At 23.6% G+C, this 15,032-nt stretch overlaps 1 protein-coding gene across 7 annotated transcripts in view; it reads right to left on the bottom strand.

Annotated features, from left to right (window-relative positions):
- The window catches only part of LOC129616251 (probable WRKY transcription factor protein 1), a 128,035-nt gene that overhangs the window by 21,017 nt on the left and 91,986 nt on the right, over positions 1-15,032 (bottom strand). For 6 of the 7 annotated variants that reach the window (XM_055531838.1, XM_055531822.1, XM_055531847.1 and 3 more), the window contains exon 6: positions 10,686-10,731. In XM_055531838.1, the coding sequence (XP_055387813.1) occupies positions 10,687-10,731 (45 nt within the window). In that variant the 3' untranslated portion in view covers position 10,686. Of the gene's footprint in view, positions 1-10,116; positions 10,135-10,685; positions 10,732-15,032 lie in introns of those variants that run through there. The other variant, XM_055531830.1, reaches the window with a different exon arrangement.

Raw genomic sequence — 15,032 nt, 5'->3', positions numbered from 1 at the left:
TGGATATACTCACTCATCATTTTAATCAAAAATATTGTAAAGTTATGCATATAGGAACAAATCATTAAAAATCTGAACCGAATATTGAAATGAAGAGAAGTATAATATTTAGAGGAGGGGAAAAAAAGTGAAACACTTTAATGTTTAGAAAACATAACGAAAAAAAAATTGGATATTAAAGATTCTCCCATTCGCCTCTCTTTTTTTTCCCTAAAATATTTAGAATATTTTGTATGCTTGTACTAATATTACGATCATTTTCAACTAAAACGTGATCTGATTATTAAGAGTTGTCAGTGAAGCAAAATGCGAACATTTTCCCTTTTTCTATATTCTTTGTATTTTTACTATGAACGTATTTTTTGGCAATTATGATTATTAATGATTTGTAATTTCATTTCTAATACCTTGTAGTCAAAACGTTTTAACGTATTGTGGTAGCAGAGTAGTCGGAATATCGGACTTGAATAAATTTAAATTTTTTTTAACTGTATAACAGTTATAAAACTGTTATACAAATTGTTATACTACGTGTATATAATAACAAACGGCGTATCAGAGTCAAAAAGGAAGAGTTAAAGTAGGAGTAAAATGTCTAAATTGAAAAGATAGTCAAATTAGATCAGAAGAAAAAGAGTTAGAATCGATGAAGATGACCCGAAATTGGGGAACGAAAGAATCCGACGACAAATTTTTTATTACTATAAGCCAAAATCGGACTCGGACTTGAAAGTTCGTTAAAATATATGAACCAAAGGAAAAATTGTTGTTAGGGTCCGTAAATACACGTTGCCTAAAACGTTACCATCATTGATACCGATCACTGATACGAAAATCAATACACGAATTTAACCCCAAAATTAGGATTGTAGTTCTTTTTATAATTTTTCTACATTATTTTGGACTTATATTGGGGTTATTTTTTTAAATATTTTGTTATATTTTAGCATTTTGTTATTAAAATTCCACAGATTTCACATTTACTGAATAATGTTATACACTATTATGAAAATTTTCTGAATTTTCTTTTCTACTGCTTGCTTTCATGTGGTTCTATGTTTTTTTTTTGCTATGTTCGCAATTTTATATATTTTTTTTTACATTTCATTCATGACTATCAATGACCTTAATCTTTTTGGTTTTTCCGGCTTCTTCATATGTGTTCTACAATATAATAATAATAATATAATCATATGAGTACTGATTTTAAATTGTTATAAATTCCGCTGTCGATGCTGATTTTGTTACCGGCGTGCATATTTACTATATTATACATAATTTATTTATAATTTTGTTTTTTGTATATATGAAAGCTTATAAATATTATTTTATTAATGTATTTAATAATATGCAAGTACATACCTAGAATCGGAAATATAAGGAGGAGGAGGACGGGAATGATTTACGTTCTAAATAATATTTTATCATTCATATTTTATATTTTATTTGTAACTATAAATATTAAAAATTCGTATAGAAATGAAATAGTTAAAATCAGAAATCAAAAGAGAAATAAGTATTTAAATAGCTATTAACTTTAATAAGTAGTCTACATAATATACATATAAAGTTTTGAATATGTCAAAATATTAAATTGCATATACACAAAAGGGGTAATTTTACACACTTCTACTTTTGTTGTATAAGTATGCGTTTCTAATAGTGATGATTATAATATTCTACGTTTTTGTACTGTGATTATTATTTATGATATTTAATTATTTCATACAAATATATACAATTTGAAGAGACTATGATGTAAGTGAAAAATACGGGTTGTAATATTTTAAAACAAAAGCATTGGGAAGACGAAAGCAAAAATAAATTATGTGTATGGGAAAAACTGAACATCAATTCAATTTATTTGGAAAAGTGCAGAAATTAGTTAATAAAATATAAATTTAATGTTTTAGTTGCTATACTATAGAACTCGACAGTGTTTTTTCAATCCAATATAACATAAAATCTCCGCGTATAACAGTTATAGTGTTTATAGTTGTTATACTATTTAATCTTATGTTATACTCTAATCTTATGTTAGAAGTTGACGTATCATTTCCTATACAATATATCGCAAGAACTCGGCGTATAACAGTTATAATTTTCAAATTGTTATACTGTTAAATTTTATTAAAAATTTGTTATTAGTAGCTGTAATAATTACCACTTTTTTATCATTTGGATCGTAGAGTTCAAAATAGAACTGCAACAGAATGTGAGAAATGCAAAAAAAAATTATGGCTTCAATACATATATTTTTATTTAATAATTGTCTCTTTGCTCTACTGCACATTTTATGATAATTGTGTATCATATTTTTTGTTTTTTTTCAAATAATAAAGAAAAATTTGCACAGAACATAATATATGAACTTTATAATGAACTTTTGCATGAAATGTTATAGAAATCGGGTATTTTTCTATAATTTTCTTCAAGGTTTTCTATTTTTTTTCTCTTATTCTTATACTACTTTCTGGTTATTATACAATTTTTGTTTGCTTCTGATACTTGTTATACATATAAAAAATATGTTTTATGTATAAGCAAATGTTGCTTAAAATTACAATTGTGTACAAGTATATGTTCAAAATTAAATTAAATGAGGTAAAAAGTCTTGTTTCAAAGAAAAAAACTTCCTTGACTCAAATAAAATTAAATACGAGTACATACACATGTGTTTGTACCTTTATCTTAATAAATTTTCTGTGTGTGTGCTTTGCACTTTGCTGTTGCAAAAAAAAATTAAAAGTGATAGTGTAAAAACACTATAGAAAAACAAGGGCATTAACTATAATATTCAATTAAAAAATATAAAAAGCAAATTTATTTATTTTTAATTTATTTTTTAAATTGTATATAATAAAATATTAAAATTTAGGGTGCAAAGAGTAGCATTAAAGCAATTTTTTCTTTCTATGAAAAATTTTCGCTATTATATGAAAGTGTTTATAATTAAAAAATATTGAATTTTTAATTATACAAATGGATTTATTTGAAATGTGTATTAAAGGAAGAGTTCCACATTATATACAAAACTGTTATACAATTAATTCACTATTTCAAAATTCAATTTTTTCTTGTATCCAAGTTAATTATATCTACAAAGCAACACTGCTAATAATTACAATTTAAACGTATTTATTTATAATGTAAATACATAATAAAAAATTGCATATATTTAGGCTTAATTACTTGCTTCACACCATTAATTTTAACCTAATTATTATATTATAAATTAACATTATAAAAAAATTTTTTTTGTATGAAAATGCTACAAATAAATAACAAATAAATTACAAAAAAAAAAAAAATAAAAATTTACATCATTTACCACAACCATATTTTCTAATAAAAACTTTCTTTTATAAATTTCTGTTATACAAATTATAAATACATATATAGATTCCCTCAAAAATGTCCTTAAACAAATCAAATTTATTTGCAAAGTAAGGCAAAAATAATTTTATTGTTCTCATTTTTCTGATTTTTATCATTTTTTCCCATATCCCTTATTCTACGGATTTCTTTTCTATCTATATATAATAATGTTATACTCCTACTCTCTTAGTTTTTATTTAATTTATGTTTTAATATTAATCAAAAATTTCTCATTCTATAAGTATATGTTTACTGAAATTCTGTTATATTTGTTATATGCTTTATATTTTATTATACGTATATATGTGTATGTATTTAATAATTTTTTATTATATTAAACATCCTTCCCATTTAGAGGATATATATATATATATATATATATCAATTTTTTTTAGAGTAAACAAACTTTTCATTCATTAATTTAATTTGATTAGAAAGCAGCAAAAGAGTATAGAAGAGAAAAAAAATGAATTATTTTTTTTTCACCACAAATTAATGAAAAAAGAGAAAAAGCGAAGCAGCATCGAACATTCAAAAAAACATAAATGTAATACATAGAAAGGGAAATGTCAGGGGAGAGGAGGCAACAAAACAACAGAAGTATAGCAGCAACCAAAGCAAGACGACGTTAAAGACTACACCATTATAAAAATATTGAATTATTTCTCATTTCTTTAACTTTTAAAAGTTCATATAAAACATAGTTATACTCTTTAACACAAACACATTCAAATAATTTTCTATAGAAAAATACAAAAAAAATTTAAGTAAATCTTAATGTAAAAAAAAAAAATCTTGTATTGAAAATTTCCAACGGGATGCTATAAAACAGGATTTCATTTTTACTTTTCTTTTTTTTTGTTGAATTTTTATTTTCGTCACCACTGTGTAAATATAAAATGCAAAAAGAAAAAGAGAAAGAAAAAACAAAAAATGAATTTTTAAAAATCTGAAAAAAATATTAGGTATATAGGAATTTTATAATGAATATATGAATGGGAAAGAGAGAGAAAAAAAAAGGAATAAATAAATCAGAAAAGAAAAGTAAAAACAAAACAAAAAATTACAAAGTCGAAAAATGGAACAAAAAACTCCATTAACCTTTTACACCATACACAAACTTGCTCTGCTCTGACTCTTACTGTTATTTCATTCGAACAGGAGTAAATTTATGTTGCCTTTTTTTTTTTAAACTCTCTGTATAACTTTTGTTTTCTTTGCATTTTTTCTTTTGTTTGTTTTCATATTTTTTTTTTGCATTGTTATCAATATAGCAAAAATATAATTTTTATTGTGTTTTTATGTGTTTGTATGTAAACGTGCATATAAAAAAGTATGACACAAGAGTCTCTCTCTCACTCTGGCGGACGAAACTAAAACATAATTATATGCAATAACAAAGGCAAAGAATATGTTAGGTAAAGTAAACAAAAAGTTAATGTGTGTTTTCCCTATTTCATATACGGCTTTTCAATTAGCTTTTGTTAATGTAGTTTTGTGTACAGTTTAAGATTTGTAAATTGTGATAGAGTTGTTGATTTATGTGTTGCTCTATATATCTTTCAGATTGTGATCTCTTAATTAGAAGATGTACATATATCAGGCGAAAAATGTGTGGGAGTGATAACGCGAACAAAATAAGTTTATCGAACTTAAACAAGTAATTTATGAAGCTTTAATGGATGAGATGAATAAGAGTCGTAATTCAAAAATTCCCCGCTAGGTTTAATTATCGATTTTTTGAGAGGAAAAAGGTAATATTATAAGAACTTACATAAATAATTTAGCTTATTAAAATTTTGATATTATATAAAAAGAGAATTTTTTTTGAAAATTTTTGATCTGGTGAATATTGAACTCACCACTGTTCGTCTTTTTCACCATTTTTTTTTTTAAATATTGTCCTTTCGTTTATTACATAAAATGTGTAAAATTTTTGTTTTTGTATATTTGTTACGTACGTTTATTTTTTTTAAATATTTGTGTCTAAGTATTTACACGGTTCACATATAAATTTTATTCCACCCTATGATATTGTTGTAACAGAAAATTTCTCTTCTACTTTTCTTCTCGACTCTCCCCTTTTAAACAACATCGTACATTTAATCATCATCAACATCATTAATTTATATCGTTATAATAAAGTAGGTAATATAATGTTGCCATTCAACATTATTTTTCTTCTTAAAGCACATATCATACATAATATTATCAATATCATTTAAAAATATAAAAAAAAAAACAAAAATTGTAAAGCAAAAAAAAGTTAAAATGAGTTAATGATTTCTTATACAATTCAAGCAAGCTTTATACACATTCAAACATATACAAATTGTATGAGCGTATAATGTTATGTTGGTTTGTGTACATATGAGATAATTTTGAAAAATTCTCATCAGGAAAGTTTTTATTCCGGCACTGTTATAATAGTGTTTTGCTCTTATTTTATTTCATGTTTTTTTTCAAATTATCTCTTTTATTTCAAATCTTGTTAAAAGACGAAAAAGTATTTAAACTCTAAAAAATAAAAATTAAATGTATGAAAGGATAAATGGAGTATTTTATGTAAATGTAAAAGTGATTTAAGACTATAAAAAAAAAACGATGTTATTTAAAAACAGGAGTTTTTTAAATTGTATGAAAGGAAAAAAACAAGAAATTATTTCACCATTTTTGCTCTATACAAGTTTTTTGTTTGCGGAAGTTTTGCTCTGCCTATACAGTATTTCCGAATCGAGCAAAAAAAATATTTTACTTTAATTAAAATAGCTCCTAGTCACTTGAAAATATATGTCTAGTATATAATCAAATTTATGCATTAACATTATATAAATATAGTAAATTTATTTGATTAAAATTTAAAAAAGAGAAAAATATTTAATTAAATATCAATTCAGTATTATGAGTTATGGCATGACAATGTTTGAAAATTGCCTGAATAAAAATAAATTTCATAATTTTAAGAAATGATAATTCCCTTTACTGCAGCTTCTCTTCTTAACTATTATAATTAAAATAGAATGTTTTAGACTATCGGTAAATTTCATAACAAAAGAGTTGGGGAAATTTCTCACAGAAGGAAAATTGTACGGAAATTTGTAACGTAATAGAAAGCAATATATTAGATTAAAAAATGCAAATTGTCAGTAAAAAAATAATTGTTTACTAGTACTAGTGTTAAAATTTCAACGAGAGAAAAAAAAACAGAAGAGTATTAAAATACAAATTCTTTTCTCCAATGTTTAGTTTAGAGAGAGAATTATAATTATAATTATTGAATACACAATTTTGTACAAAAATCACAATAATTGCCGTAAATTCAATTGTTCTTTGTTTAGAATTAAATATTTATTTAATAAAGAGAATTTATTCGAATATTTATAGAATTTATGGCATATTTTCACAATTATTGCAAAGAGAATAGTAATATGGAGTTATACACTATAATAGTATTGTGCTATTGTGAATAATTTTGGTTGCTTTACGTATTACTGCAATATTATTGAAATTTTTTAAATTATAAACTGAATTCTCGAAAAAAAAGTCTCTATTTTACTTTTTATCAACAATAAAATATTGCAATTTTTGAAGGAAGTGTGCAGTTTTACTCTTCATTACATCTTCATTTTCACTCTGTTCTCACTATTTTTCTATCTAACAAATTCTTTTTTCATTACTTTTAGTATAGTCAAGGATTACTTATTTAATATTTTATTCTCCATTTGTGTATATGCAATATAACAATATTCCAAAGTTATTAAAACTTTATCAACAACACTTATAAGTAGGTACATATGTATGTATACATGAATCTAAAAACTAATGGTTAAAATCTGTAAATTTTATATAAAAAATATTTTTATATGTAGAACGGAGTTGAGAATAAAAAAAAGAAAGAATCCATTAAAAATGGAGTCTTTTTGGAATAAGAGCAGTTCAAATATGAGTTTGAAGTATGTTTGTATATATGTTTTTTTGTATATACTAATATTCCGTATGTACACACATAATATGTGCATGTAATTGCTAGCAACTTTTCTCTATATATAAAATATTTTGAAAATATAACACTTTCTTTCTTTTATGAAATATACTCAATATGTAAATCATTTAAAGGAGTATGCAAACATTCATATGCATATCTGTATGTATATGTTTATGTATAGGTATAATAAGTTTTTAAATTGCCAATAAATCTATGGAAATGTTTCATGGTATGTAATGCAGAATAATTTCATATGTATTATACTTTTTTTAAGAAAAATTAAAAAGAAATTTAATATTTCATACTGGAATCATTAATTTAAGAAAATTATTGTACTCAATATAATTTATAAATAAAAAAAATTACATTTTAATAAAATATTATGACTTATTAACCCTGTACGAAATCAATGACAGTAACTGAAATTTGAAGTTAGTCAAACAATATTTCAAACATTTCTCTTTTCTTTTCTGATTTCTTGAATATTATGCTGAGATTATGAGACAGTAATGTTATACATTCACTTATACGATTCAACCAGGAAGTTATTACAAAACACAAAAAAAAAACTTCACTAATACAACACATTAAAATGAATTAATATTCATGCAAGTGCCTATACATACATATTCAACTACACATAATATTTATGTGTTATAAATGTATGTATACGTATGAACGCAAGTATAACATTTATAACAATAAAAAGGAATTATTTTCACATTTAGTATACACAACAGTATAAGCATAGTAAAAATAGGGAAAAGTCAAACTTACAGGAATAACTATATGCAGAGGAATGTAAACAGAAAATAATAATAACAATAATAGTAAAAAGAGAAAAAGAGTGGCAAAAACAAAAATTGCCTTTTTTTTTCTTCTCTGACTTTTGCTTACTTTGATTGCTATCATCTGTTAAACGGGAACCGGGGAGAACACATGTATTGTAACGGATAAATAATTTATAAAACAGCATGCAAGCAAAAAAAATGAGGAGCAATTTTAGATTAAATAAGAAAACAACAAGAAAAAAAAAATCAAAACAATGGGAAAAATTGCTCTGCTTTTTATGTCAGTAAAACATTTTTTTTTTACCCTCCTACTACCACTACTACTACTACTACTACTACTGCCATGAAAATTATGTCTGGTTTTGATTTTATCACATTTATTTTAAAGTTGTGTGTTAGCTATTTGGCCAATTTTCCTTTTTTTTCTGAAAAAGCTTTAAAAAAAAGGAGAAAAACTAGCAAGAGCAGTAACAAAAAACCAAAAACTTTTAAGTATGAAAATAAAAAAAATTCCTTTATTAATTTGTCTGTGTTGCAATTATAGGAAAAAAAATTATTATAGGTCTGGGTTTATTTTCTATTACTCATCTAGTATATTGCATATACATATATACGTAGTATATAGAGTAGACTAACAAAAATGTGGGGAATAATAAAGGGATTTTAATTTTATGCAAAAAATAAAAGGATATTCAAGCATCTAACCATTTTATTTTGTGTGTTCACGTTCCATTTTTTAATTGATTATATTATATAGAATTTTTTTTTGTTATATTAGATTCATAAGGTTTTTACGCCTATTTAATAAAAAATAACAGGAGAGAGACTAGGTAGGGAAACATTGAAGTGTTTATACGGATAAATGAAAGAATTTGCCAGTGAATGCGAGTGAATGAGTAAGAAAACAAAATTATTTTCTTTAAATTGTTATACAATAAATTTAAGAGTTTGCTTTTAAAGTGTTATATACAAAATTTTCAATTATTTTATATTGTAAAATTTAATATTTATTGAAGGTTTTATTAAAAAAATATTTGTTTAAGAAGACAACAAAAGCAATTATTTAATCAACACATATACAAGATTTATTTTGTTATACAGTGTTTCATACATAATTGTATACAAAATATAAAAAAACCGTGCTTTGAAATGTTAAAGAATTAGAGAAAGAAGTTTCTTTGGAAATAAATAAGACTTTTAAATGTATTATTTGTGATTTATAACAGTTTATTAGAGTAGGAATCCACAATTCAGTAGTTTTATTAGATCAGGGGTATTGAAATTTTAAAGTGTTTTGATTGCATATTTTATTCTTGAGTATAATAATAATTTTAAGTTTATTATGTATAAATAGGGAATATTCTCTATAAATTCTTGTGTACTCACAAAATCTTGCAACTCCAACTTCCCATTTAGTTATTTTTAAATGTTAAGGTTGACTCTAACTCTTTTATAAGCATCAATTTTAAAAAATTTTTTTATCAAACCTACTATAGTTGAGTAGATAAAGTGTATGCAGTAATAATGTAGTATTGCATTTCTAGTACACTAACTTATTGCGTTAATTTTAAATTATGTTTTCATTTACTTTATAGGCGAGGAATTTAATATTACTTTTACTGTCGCAGAATATTAACATCGATGCCAACATTATTTCGAAATTTAATGAGTACCTTTATCGAAAATCAAGAATAATAAGAGAATTATAACGAAAATATTTCGATTAGAGGGGGAGGAGAAAACAATATCATTTTATTATCTAGACGCTAGATTTACCAGCACTGACTATACTAAGTATTCTTCGGTGAGAGAATTTTATCAGACAATGGATATGACATTCACAATGGTGAGAAGAGAGTACATAATATTATATGTTTGCATTTTATTCGACGTAATAATAAATTAAATCTGGTATATTAAATTTTGTACTTACAAATTCCATTTTTATTTATGATATTGCAAAAATTTTAAAATACGTACCTGAAATTAAAAAAAAAAATATAAAAATTAGTAAAATGTTATAATTATTGTATTTTATGTAAAAAAAAAAAACAAATTTAGTAAAATTTAAAATTGCATAATTTAAGGCGTGTTTATTAAATAATTAAGCAAAACTGATTTGACTCAAGTAAAATCTTTCTGCAGCTTAAATAATTTTCAAATTCAAATCTTCAAATTTTGCAAATTCTATATAAAGCAATTTTTTGTTAAGAAAAATTCATAAAAATTTATTTATAGTTAAAATTATGAAAAAATTGAATAACGCACTATATATGAGAATTTGAGTATATGACAATGACATTTTGTATATTTTCGGTTTGATAATGAATAAATTGTGAATTGAATGTCAAAAAAATTCAAACTTAATAATAATTATTATTTGAGTTTTACAGTTATTGTGATTTGCAATATTATGTATTTTGTTAAAGTAATGACGTTTGGAGAGAAACTTAAAATGCTTATGTATATTTTTTTTTTTTTTTTCAAATGACAACTCTGAAAACTAGTTTTTTATTCAAAATAATTTTTACCTCAGTTTTTTAATTTTATTGGTTTAATAAATAATACGACTAAAGCCTGTAATTAAAATATAAAATTTTGATGAAGAATTTTAAATTATATTTTGTTTTTTGTGTATATAGAGTTTTAAAGAGTAAATACATATATAAATTTTTTTCTGACTGGCCAAATAATTAAAAATAGCCGTGAATAACGTTAAATTTAATTTTTGGATTTCCAAAAGTTAAGGCTTAAAAATTTCCTGTTTCTTCTTGATTAGCAGCCAAACGCATTTTATAATTAATAACTAAAAAATTTCAGTTCTAAGTTGACCGTAATTTAAATTGCTCTGTATTTCTGCTTTAGAAGCCTCAAGTACCTTCACTACAAAAAAAAATATTACGTAGAAAATATTCAAACCTATTTATTTATTTGCTAAAATAAAAATAATCTAAAATATTCAACACGAAATTGAGCTTTCAAACTAGATAAGAATCCAATTATAGACCCTAAAATTATAACCCGAATCACCTTCGCCTTAAATGATAACATTTTTAATCGGCTGTTCCTCCATAAACTATAAAAAATATTTTAAAAATTCTTAAAATTTTAAAGCATATTAATTTTGAAATTAATTCTATTTGCATTTTTTAAAATATAAAATAATATTTTTCAAATTTATGTCATTTTAAAAATTTTAATTAAATTAATTAACGTGTTCTGCATTTTTAATTAATCATTACTAATTCAATTTAATCGCTAGATTTACATAGAAAGTTTTCATTTTTTCCACATTATTGTTATATAATTTATTTTCCATGCACTCATCCTCCACTTTATCGTCTACTTATTTAATTAAAAAATAACAAAATGAATGATTTTTAGTTTTTTAAATTAAAATTAATTTTAGTTTTGAATTAATTGCCCCCGTACATAGTCTAGAAATTGTTATACAAGAATTAATAATTAAAATATTTCACCCTTAATCATTGGATTTTTTATTTTATTTTTTCAATTTTTATTAGATTAAATATTTGAGTTTGAGGTTTTCTTATGACAAATTTCAACTTTGAAATTTATCATGAAAGTAATGGTGATTTCAAATCAAACTTAATTGAATTAAATTTTTTGTTGTTTGAGTAGTGTTTTTATTTATATGTCATTTATTTTTAGATACCAGTATTGTTTGTTTTTTATTTTTTTCTTTCTGCTTTTTATTATTTTAAATTCAAACATATTTTTAAACAATTATCTATAGAAACTTAAATAATATGTACATTTGCTCAGAAAATATTATAGGGTGCTCATACTTATTATTTAACTGTTATACAAGTATATATGAGAATTTATCAACACTTAAGAACACTTACAAATTGCATTTGGTGAAAACAGAACAAGAGCAATGTTCCGCTGCGAAATGTCAAAATTTATACAGAGTACGAAACATACATATGTATATAAAAGAGACTGACCAGAATGAAGCGATATTACGGACGCGAATTTTATCGACGGCAGTAAAATAATCTAAATTCCTATTTTATCGCCAATGATTCTTTTCTTTGACATCACATATTGTATGTGTGTGTTATATATTATATATAACATTACAACTGATTTTGCCGTTCCGTTTTTATTCGTCACCGCTTTGTTTCTGTTTTTACACTAAGATATTAAAAATTTCAACATGGTATGAAGTATGAGGGTATACTCCTTTACTTCTTTATTAATTCACCTCTTTTAATTTCAAAGTTCAATGAGAGAGGGAGAGGTGAAATTAGGAGAAAAATTGTATATAGACACATTCATGCATTGAATGATATAAATTTTCTGCATAAATTTAACTTCAAAACGTTGTCTCAATACCTGCATACAAGTCTGTATAACATAATTACTATAATAAACACATAATGTATGTTAACTGTTAGCATGAATTTAGCAGAATAATGTGTAATATGGCGACTTATTTCATTGAAATAGCTCTTTGTTTTTAAACTTTAATAAATAGTCAGTGAACATACTCGATTTCGAAATATTTGACAGAAGTCAAAGACTTCTCCTATCCAAATTTTAGAGATCATTACTGTTTTTACTGTCCCAATATTATGTTTTAGCATGATAATATTTTGAACACAATCACTAGCATATCAGCTACATAAGAGTGTTATCGTTCACTTACATAACACAAAAACGATTCACTCGGTACTTTTGATTCAAGTTTTATTTAAACTACTTTTTATTATCAAGTTGTTTCCAATATGTTTTCGATGTTTTAACATTTTAGTATTTTAAATTTTTCTTCTCATTTAGTTGTTGAAATTTTTTTTTGTTTTAACTGTTACTTTTGTTTTTTTTTTTTGCAACTTTAACATGTCAGATGTCAGTAACAAAAAATTTTTGTTTTATTTTTTTTTTTCTGTGGTATGACATTATATAAATGGACTTGTCATTGTTTATCTCGAGATGAATAATTGTTTTTTATTTCATTCTATACTCGCGATCGTTCTATCTTTCATAATACAAAATATTAAAATAAAAAAAACAACATAAAAATATATTACTATTGTAATAGTTTAAATATTATCGTGATAATAAAAATATTTTTGTATTGGTTTTTATATTGAATATGATTTTTAAAACCCGTTTACACTAATAGAAATTCTCGTGCGCGTTAACAATAAAATGTCATTCTATTTTGAGACTATATTCAATTCAAACCGATAACAGCAATATTTTGTAATATTTAAGAAAATATTCTAATATAAATGAGAGCGCTTTAAATTAATTCATCATCAAGTCAATTATAAGAATGGAATGGCGAAATAGTACTGCACTATGATGTTATATTAAATATGCGTGCCATTTTAGTTTGTTAGATGTTGTACAACAATTTTTGTAATTAAAATCATAATTAAAATAATAAATTATTAATGATTCATAATGGAATATTCTATTTTAATTCTTGATTAGAAATAAAAATTTTATTTTCTAATTTATATGCTGTGTTATTCAAGTCATTTAAATAAAATTATGCAATAAAAATTAATATAAAAATTTGAATTCGGTAATAAATTTTTCTTAAAAATTTGAAAGTCTTTAAGTCATCACTTATCATTTAAAAGAGTGTAAAAGAAATGTCATTAAATTATAGTTTTTAAGAGAATTATATGTTACAGTCGAACGCGGATATATGCTGACTGACATTTTTTTTTGGAAATTGATTGCATTAGCCCGAATTATGCATTTATGCGTGTAACTTTACACGAAGATGAATACAGAGAAAATTGATTTAATTTTAAGCGAATTCTGTTTTGAACTTGCTTACTGATAACTGCGTCGGATCTGTTAAAACTAAATCTACTACATTTTAAATATAGACAGCAATTGAATTTTTAATTTAAGCATAAATTTATCTGACGAACAGAAAAACAGTTGAATTAAATTTTTAACAGATGAATTAAATTTATGAGTGCGACTTAACGTAAAACTCAATAACAAATATTACGAGGGTCAGAAATTCATAATGAACTTCCCTTGAAAAACTATACTATCAATATTATTACCAATTTGGTTGAAGCAAAATTTCGTTGCCACATTGAATACATTTCCAAAAACTTCAATTTTTCGCAATATAATAATTTGCAGTTGAAATTTCTAAAACTATCCCATATCCTATTATAATCAAATAACCATAGATAATTAAGTACAGACATGTATAAAATTTAAATTTACTTTCAAACTTAATAGTAATCATACAAATGTCAATTATAAAACAAAACATTTTAAAATTACATAAAACACAGTAGAAGAATAATAAATTTCTCTAAGTTAATTAACTTGAATGACAAATCTTATTATTGTTGTACAGAGTGCGTAATACAAGCATCATACATAAGATTTATTACAAAATTTTATTTACTTTTCTCATTTCAAATATTTAGCAAAAAAAAAAATCTTAACAAAATAAATTTTTTAATTTTATTGTTTTTTTTTTTTATTTATTTATTTATTTCTAAATTCAGGGGATCAACTCGCTTAATCATACAATGTTTGTTGTGTTTGTTGTGTATTAAATGCTTTTGCATATACTTGTATTGTATTTATTAAATGACATTGAAAGTATTAGATTGAAAGTGTTGTCATGTACGTATAATTTTTTTTATTTTTATTACTTATTTTATTGTTGGTGTTTTTGTTGGTGTTGCTGTTCATGTTTTATTGTTATTAAATAATTATTTTTTTCTCTTATTTATTTAAGTTTTTGTTTTTTTTGTTTTTGGAATCAGATGATATCACATTTTTTGAATAGAATTTCGTGTTTCCACCGCACACACAAAAAAAAAGTACAGTTTATTTGCAGAGCGACAGACAACAAAACATAC

The sequence above is a fragment of the Condylostylus longicornis genome, unplaced genomic scaffold, assembly GCF_029603195.1.
Source record: "Condylostylus longicornis isolate FDR11 unplaced genomic scaffold, ASM2960319v2 ptg000005l, whole genome shotgun sequence".
NCBI classification, from domain to species: Eukaryota; Metazoa; Arthropoda; class Insecta; order Diptera; family Dolichopodidae; genus Condylostylus; species Condylostylus longicornis.
The sequence above is the reverse complement of the archived record's forward strand: the minus strand, read 5'-3'. Positions and strand labels throughout refer to the sequence as shown.